Source organism: Seriola lalandi, unplaced genomic scaffold, assembly GCF_002814215.2.
Source record: "Seriola lalandi dorsalis isolate HSWRI2012SDOR001 ecotype SW California unplaced genomic scaffold, Sedor1 jcf7180002054885, whole genome shotgun sequence".
NCBI lineage: Eukaryota > Metazoa > Chordata > Actinopteri > Carangiformes > Carangidae > Seriola > Seriola lalandi.
In genome coordinates, this window is record NW_019525437.1 from 4,941,024 (window position 1) to 4,949,579 (window position 8,556).

Genomic DNA, 8,556 nt, shown 5'->3' on the forward strand with positions numbered 1-8,556 from the left:
GATTTAATTGGTGGCAGACCGCAGGGACAGTCAGGGTGGGTTTATCAACACACAAACAGTGATAAGTGTGTGTGTGTGTGTGTGTGTGTGTGTGTGTGTGTGTGTCCCTGCTCCCCTCACACTCACAGTCATTATAGGTTGTGAGGTGGTTTTTGCCAACCAGGGTGACAAAAACAGGCAGGAGCAGGGTGTTGATGGTGCTGATGGTGATGTTTCTGCTGAAGGGGGGGGGGCAGCTCGCGGTGGGGGCCTGTGAAACGTCAGACACAGCATAAAGGCATTGCCACGTAATTACGGGGCTCCTATTATGAGTGTGTGTCCGCCCTCGCAGGGGCCGCAAAGTTTCTTCAAAAGAGAAAGAAAGAGAGAGAGAGAGAGAGAGAGAGAGAGAGAGAGAGAGAGAGAGAGAGAAAGAGAGAGAGAGAGAGAGTGAGTCTGCAGCCTGGAGGCGCGGCGGTAACGTCCTGCCTCCTCGCGCCTAGCTGCCGCTGAGCAAGCTTTGCGCACACACGGAGCTTTGCGCATCTGGTCGTCATCATCATCATCAGCAGCAGCAGCAGCAGCAGCTCTTCCTGCTCAGATGTGACTCAACCAGAGTGGGAAGAGAGCTCTTCGTCTTCTTCTACTTCTTCGGGGAACTTCTCTGACAAACCTCCGTCAACGTCGCAGGAGAAAGAGAAGCCGTTTCTTCTTGTTTGCCGCTGACGCGCTGCGCTAAATGGATTGGCTGTAGTTGGGGGTTTTTTGTTCGGGAAAAGCAGGCGAGGAGAAAACTTTGCTGAAGTTTGTGTGTGAGAAAACTCCGCGGCTGATCTGGATTTTGAACAGACCCACTTTCTGCTCGGAAGACCCGAGTCTCCCTCCGGCTGGTTCCTGGACACCGCTGCCTGCGCGTTCTGCATGCACGGATCTACTTGGCTCGCTTGTTGTTCTTTTTTCTCTTCTACTCACCGCTCCGTTTTTTCCCGCTGTTCCCCACTTGCGTCATGACTTCTAGCTATGCACATGTAATGGACAGGCAAGCGACGATATCAAACCGCCTGGAGAGTCCTATCACGTCTAACCTGGACAACCTGCAAGCCAAAAAGAACTTCTCGGTCAGCCACCTGTTGGATCTGGAAGAGGCCGGAGAAATGGTCGGCACCCAGGCGGACGAGAGTGTCGGGGAGGCGGGGAGGAGTATGCTGGAGTCGCCGGGGCTGACCAGCGGGAGCGACACGACCCAGCAGGAGAGTAAGTTAAAAGCAAATCGGCAAGAGCTTGAACCCAGACTGGGACTGAGCGGAGGAGGATCAGGAAAAACCTTCTAAATCTGTGACTAAAAAAAATCTTAAAATCCCTCCGCGGTGCGTTTTAGAGCAGATGTGAAAAACACACGAGCTGTGGAAAACACAGTAGATTACATTTCACGCAAACCGTCGCTCTAATGACAAAAAAAAAAAAAACTAAATTCATTTGTTTTCATTATGTCCTGGCGCGTGTCCGCGTGCGGAGCGCATGAATGGGGCTCTGCAGAAAAGCAGCGCGCATGGAAGGAATCCTTTAGTGAGTTTTGGCAATGCATCATCCCCGACGGCCTCCCCCCTCAAAACGGCCATTAATTTACCATTAACACTTTGATGTCAGTGAGGTATGGTGATGTTGGTGGACATGGTCAGTGAAGTAACCTCGCCAGTCAAACTCGGGGGTAATAAATCTCTTTCATGACTGTTGACCCAGAGGAGGCCACTTTTTTTAATCGTGAGGTTTTAGATCTTTTTTTTTATTATTATTATTAAAGAGGAAAAATCGAAATAGGCCGGAAAATTTTATTTTGAAAAGAGTGCGTCACGCGATGACTGCGCCACGTGCATGACAGTTTGTAGTAGTTTATCATGAATAATGAGAAAGGCCAGTTTTTCAGCAACCAGAGTTCCTCCGTGTGTGTGCGCAAAAATGGGGCCGATGTAACCGGAGTCTGGTGACTTCAGTGGCGGGTGCTGCTCGCTGAGCGGCCGCTGATGGCCCACCCTGAAAATAAACCTTATTATAGGCCTGTTGTATTAAAGCGTGCTGTTGCGTTCATGAAAGTCGACTATAACTTGGATGAAACCCGCCGCTCGCACTCTCCTGCGCGCAGTTGGGAGAGTAAATACACGCTCCCTCCTTCCTCCTCCTTCCTCCTCCTTCCTCCTCCTCCTCCTCTTCTTCTACTCAAATGGCCATTTGCAGAGCTTGACAGAAACGTTATAGGCTTTAATGAGTGTTATTGTTATTTTTTTTAAAAGGCTAAAAAAAAAAAAAAAAAAAAATCGGAGCCGCGGGTGTGAGAAATATGCGGGAGGAAGTGGCCAGGTCACGTCGTTAATTCACGGTTATTTTCGGCCTGTCAAACACTTTCAGAATATCGGAGCCTAATCATTTGTCATAATTACCGCGCGTGTCCTCGCTCCAACAATTAAGGAATCAAATAACAAGCGTCTCATCAGCTCTTATTTTGTGGTGTGATGACTTTAAAAGCAGCAGACGGAATCCATCAGCACGGCTTCAGAAAGCAAATATTGGTTTGATGAGGAGAAACATTTGTGGTGATTTTTCGGGCTTTTGTTGCGCAATGTCGAAGAAAGCGTTCGTTACAGTGTTGTTCCACATTCATGAAAGATTCAGACAGAAATAACGACAAAGTGCTGACTCCTAATTTACACAATCCGCGCTTTATTTTTCCGATTTACTGACAGAAACGTGAAGGCAACAGTTGGCCTGAACATTTTAGGGCATTTTAATGTTTTTTTTTTTTTTTTTCTATGTTGCACAAATATATTTTTACAGGTCCTGTTTATTTAAAATATATAAAACGACATTTTATTGTGTAAAAAACCTGTTATTGTTTTAGGAATCAATAACCACTCCTCTCCTTAATTACTTCTGGCAGGAGGACTAATTGACTTTCACTGATTGCTACTAATGAGATCAGTCTAATCACACGTGTTGGCCACACTTGGAGCTGCAGGGTGATGATGATGATGGTGATGATGGTGATGATGAAGGTGGCGGGAATGGCTTTGATTTGCTGTTTTAAATGTCACCCTGCAGGCTTAATTAAAAGCTTTCGGAGGCCAAACCGCCGCCTAGGCTCAGGCTCTGCACCGCCGTTCAAATAAACACAGTCCGGAGGTTTTAAAGTCTATCTTTGGCAAAACGAGATTTGGATTTTATTTAGATCTTTTTATCCACTTGGAAGAAAGTGCAAGAAAAAAATGGCACTGGGATCCAGAAAAGAAATCCATCTCATCTGAGGCTGCTATTGATATTTATTTATTTTTTTAGAAATTCCTTAAGATTTTATTAAATGTATTTTTTTTTTATAAAAACAAAATTAAATCTGCACTTCACGCGCAATTTATTCTCCAGTCAGACTTGCAGCGCCACATTTCTCTTTTGAATAATATAGATGATAAAATAGCCTATTTAATTTAATATATATATGTGGGCTATAAATGTATTAAATAAAATATTGAAAAATATTTAATTGATACAAAGAAAAATCTGTAAAGTGTTGAAACATCCCTAAATACTTTTATTTTGACATGTGACATGTCTAATTCATTTTGGCACTCTGTAATCAGTTTTTTTCAAATTATTCTTTCATGATCATATTAAATAACAGATTCAATGTAATTTCAGTTACATTAACTAATTTCTTTTACTATTCAATAACTATTTTCACAGATCTGTCTTCGTGTTGTTTTCACTTTTCTCCGGTTGTCACGTCACAAACAGGCGGACTATATGACCAGCGTCATGATTTTCATTTTAACCTCCAGCCTGTAAAACGCCAGTTGTTTTTTTTTAGGGAGGGTTTTGGAGGGGGGGGTGACTATGCGCGGTCGCTGGTTAGCCATGTGCGGCTGCCATCAGCATTTACAGCCGGAGTTTACTGCGTCCGTCTCCGCGACAGCTCCTCACTTCATCCTGCTTCTTTAACTCCGCTCAGGCCCCAGACTGTGGAGAGAGAAGCTCAGAGGGAAGCCGGCAGGAAGCGAGATGGAAGGCAGAGTCAGATGAGAGAGTTTTTGGTGCTAAAAACGGTTTCAGCCGGTTAAAGTGTTTCCTTATAAACCTGCATCCACAACAGCAGGAATGTGATATATTTAAAAAACAAAAAAACAAAAAGAAAACACCACGTCTCAATGTAAAGTGGCCTTAGCTCAGTTTAACACACACACACACACACACACACACACACACACACACACACACACACACACGTTTTAGGTTTTGGTTCTTTTCCTCAAACACATTTCAGATGCAGACAAGATGCAGTTTTTCTGTATTTAACACATTTATATTATAAATAAACTCAAAGTGATTTGTTAAATGACACAAAGCAGAAAGTCACGTATCATCTATAAGAAATACAAGAACATGCAACATTGACCAAACTACTTCTCCCCTTCTGTGACAGCTGAGTCAGTGATTACTGTGCAGATTTACATGTTACTTGCAAAAACATATCATGAAGACAGAAAGTTGAATCTATTGGTTTTCAGCCCTGGGGGGTCGGGGTCGCCCACAGAGGGGTCCTGAGATTCATCTGAGAGGTCACATGATGATTAACTGGGCTGAGAAGAAGCTGAAAATTTGTTTATTTTTTCTTTTAGCGTGAAAATATTTAGTGATTTTCAAACAGACAAAATAAGCACAGGAGAAAAGAAAGAAAATATGTTTCTTTTTTTTCTTGTTAAATAATAATAATAATAATAATATAAATCTGATGAAACAGTCGGAGGAGAAAAAAAGAAGCTTTTCATTTAAAGTGGCAGCAAGCGGCTGCAAGTTTCATCTTAATTAAAGGTCAAAGGCCAAAAAGATTGTGAAGCAGCTTCTTTAAGCTCCTCCACAGTATTTACACCTGGAGCCCGAATTCATCAGTGATTTAGTTTTAGGCTTAAAGAAACTAAAATCAACACTTTTACTCAAATTGTTAAGGTCCAATACTTTTATGTAAAATTTAAAATGTAAGATTTTTATTTTTTTATTTGCACAATTTAAAATCAGGTTACAGATCATTTCACTCAGGTTGAATAGCAGAAAATTCTTTCCACATTATTAAAATTTGCATCAAAACTCCAGTCCATGGTTTCCAACCCGTGGCTCTGGATTCGCAAACGTGTCCTGATTAAATTCCTATAGAGCGAGAAACATTTCACACCAAGTTATGCTCATTTTTTTGTTTTTTCTTTATTCCAGTAAAATATATTTTCCTGTAAAAATCCAAGTTAAAAAAATATCAGAAATGATTTGCTGGTCAAACAACTAAACCGTTTTTAAACATAAAACAGGACGAAAAGTTGGGAACCATCGAGTTTACATTTCATGTACTCTGAGCTGTCTCCTGATTGGTTGACAGTCAGCGATGACACATGACTGTCAGGGTGTGTTTGTGCGTGTGGAGAAAGTATAATCTTTTAAAAGTATTAATACCATAAAAGTTTATATAGCCTATATATACTCTATTAAAAATTCAGCCGTAAGAATTTTACCTCGGAGCGTTTCGGTGGCAGGATACATGTTGACTGACCTGCAGAGTTTGACCTGGCAGTTTCTCTTTATTTCATGTCAGGTCTCTACTGTGTTTTCTGATGAAGGAAAAACATATTTTACAATGTAATTTAAAGTGAAGAATTAGCAGTAAAATGTGTGAAAAGTTGAAGAACTCGCTTTAAAGAATCTTTAAGGTTGAAATGAAAATCCAACAAATTAAAAATGAAAAAGAAGAAATCAAATGTTGTAGATACAATGTTTTCACCTGACATTAACCTCATATCTCCAATTTTTTCAGGCGGATTTCTTATATCTCTTAGCTTTCAGATCACATCTTTAATTATTTAGATTCGCTGAGCAAACCTCAAGACCATGAGATAGGATTGAAAGCTCTGGAAAAAACCTTAAAGCAAAAAATATCAATACGGCAATGAAACTACTTTGTTTTACATTTTCACTTAAGAGGGAATCATCAGTTTCAATGCGTTGTGAAAATATTCACACTAAACCAAACAGAGAAACATTCTCTCTCTCTGTCACTCACACACACACACACACACACACACACACACACACGGACCCACTCTGACGCCATAACACACAGTCAACCTGCAAATAAATTCAGGTGGATCACATTGATCCAAACAGAAGCAAATGTGATATTAAAACATTTAAATTCTGTTTTTAACAAAATGTTAATATTAGAACGACTCTCAAGAGAGTTTTTCATAGTTGGCAACAACTTCGCTGAATACAAATAAAAAACACTTGAGTCGAACAAATAAATAACTGAACAACAGCAATGTTATCGTGCGTACGTGTCTAAAAGTCACTGTGTTGTCGAGCTGCAGCGATTAAGGGCAAAAAAAAAAAGGAATCAGAATCTCATAACTCCAGATGTTAACTCATAACTCCAGATGTGATATAAACTGAAGTGAAGAAAAAAAAAAAGGGCAATATTTGCCTCTGAACTGAGGGAACGTCTCGTTAAGAACCACAACACATGATGTAGAGTTCTCCTCTTTCTCTGCATGTGTGCAGCTACAGATTGTATATATAGATCTGTGTGTGTGTGTGTGTGTGTGTGTGTGTGTGTGTGTGTGTGTGTGATTAGGCACAACCATGGATGAGCGCCTTCTTCTTTTTCCCTGTATGAAAGTGTTATTTTGTGGCAGCAGCACTGATCCAGCCACTCGGAGCTGGACGGTGTTCCAGAGCCGAGCTGGATTATATATTTATTTATTTATCTCTGCGGAGGAGGAGTTTTGTTAGTTTGCTTGTTCACTTGTGCGTTTGTCTGCTTGTTTGTCAGTCAGGCTGTTGGAGCAAGGAGCAAGTGATTTGTCTATGGTACAAATCCATGATTGTTTTTTTTTTTGTTTGTTTTTTATAAGGGTCAGTTGATGTTTGAAACTTTTAAACTGCTCTGTTTTGCTTTTATTTATCTGTCTCTGAGGTTCCTGCCTTCACACCAGAACCAAGAAAGCGAATGGAGCTTTCAAAAAATGACATTTTAAAAAAATTCAGCAGCATCTTTTTCCCTCTGTGTTTCTGGTGACAGTCCTCGGGAAGCTCTGTGTCACAGTAACTGCGGAAATGTTTTTGGAAAAAAGATGCCACAACTGAATTATTGCAATGCCTCTTTTTTTCCAACCTTACCTTTTCATTTGGGTGAATGGTCCTTTTGAGAAAAGATATTTTTGGACATTTTAACAATTTTCTTTTTATAAGAAATGTATACCTTGGTGGTTCTTTGGGCATATAGAGGGTTGAGAGGGAGACAGGAACTGTGGGAGAGAGAGAGAGAGAGAGAGGATGGCGACGACAACAGTCTCGGGCCGGGTTAAAACACTGAAGTTGTAGTTTACGTCGTACACGTCTCAGCTGCTCGGCCGCTCTGCAGGTCGACTGGTCGCTTTATATGTTTTGATGCATGTTGGTAGAAGCGCTCTTTAGTCATAGCTGCGATATCATCTTCAAATGATCGGAGTAAGAAACTGTGTTCAGATCCTTTTGCTCAAGTAGAAATGATACATTAATACTGTCATTATGCTGAAGTACAAAAGTTTAATCCGTTGTCACATATCAAAATAAAAGCACCGGGCAGCAGCTGCAGGTCAGGTGGGAGAGAGCAGGATTCCCCAGCTGCTCCCAGTCTCCAGTCTTCCTGTGCGCCTGCATGCTGTGGGCAAAAGCATCTGCAGGATTAATGCAACTTAATACAAAGTGAAGACCTGAATTATTATTATCAGAATTATGAATGTGTGATCAGTCTGCTGCAGGGAAACCAGCTCTGCAGCTTTTTTAGATTGTGATTGAGAAATGAAAATTCTTCACAATGATCGATCGTCAACATCAGTTTCGTGTATTTTAAAGCTCTGTTGTTAAGTCTGAGAACAGAACAGTTGTTGTTGTTTGAGTGCAGGTATGAATAATATTTATTATTAAGAATTTGATGTGGTCCGACACGGAGCTTTAAACCTCTTATTTGCTTTAGTGATGCCCCTCCAGCATAGAAAATACCTCCGTGTCTGTAGCTGAAACCTAACCACTTACCTGAACTCCCATCCTACCTCATCTTCTTCTTCTTCTTCTTCTCCTGCAGATGAACAGATGAACACGGAGGAGAAGAAGAAGAGGAAGCAGCGCAGGAACAGGACCACCTTCAACAGCAGCCAGCTCCAGGCCCTGGAGAGAGTGTTCGAGAGGACACACTACCCCGACGCCTTCGTCAGGGAGGACCTCGCCCGCCGGGTCAACCTCACCGAGGCCAGAGTCCAGGTACGAAACAAGGGCGTCACAGCTGACCGTCGAATATAAACCACATCCAGAGACTTTTATTTTGACACAGCCATGATTCCTTGAAGTTTGGAGGTTTTTTTGCTGCAGCAGCAGTGATTTATCAGACAGGTTCAGCTCATGATCAAAGAAGATAGAAGCTGTGAAACTAACTCACTCAAAAATGGTTCTTGAAGTTTTGGCGAAACCTGCGGGAGCTTCTTAAGGAACCTCCGGGGGGGGGGGGGGGGGGAA

At 41.6% G+C, this 8,556-nt stretch overlaps 1 protein-coding gene across 2 annotated transcripts in view; it reads left to right on the forward strand.

The window, feature by feature from the left end:
* The first annotated feature begins 464 nt into the window (after positions 1 to 464).
* The window catches only part of prrx1b (paired related homeobox 1b), a 16,962-nt gene continuing 8,870 nt past the window's right edge, over positions 465 to 8,556 (forward strand). The window contains exons 1-2 of one of the 2 annotated variants that reach the window (XM_023428960.2): positions 465 to 1,233; positions 8,129 to 8,304. In XM_023428960.2, the coding sequence (XP_023284728.1) occupies positions 987 to 1,233; positions 8,129 to 8,304 (423 nt within the window). In that variant the 5' untranslated portion in view covers positions 465 to 986. The remainder of the gene's footprint in view (positions 1,234 to 8,128; positions 8,305 to 8,556) is intronic. The other variant, XM_023428961.2, reaches the window with a different exon arrangement.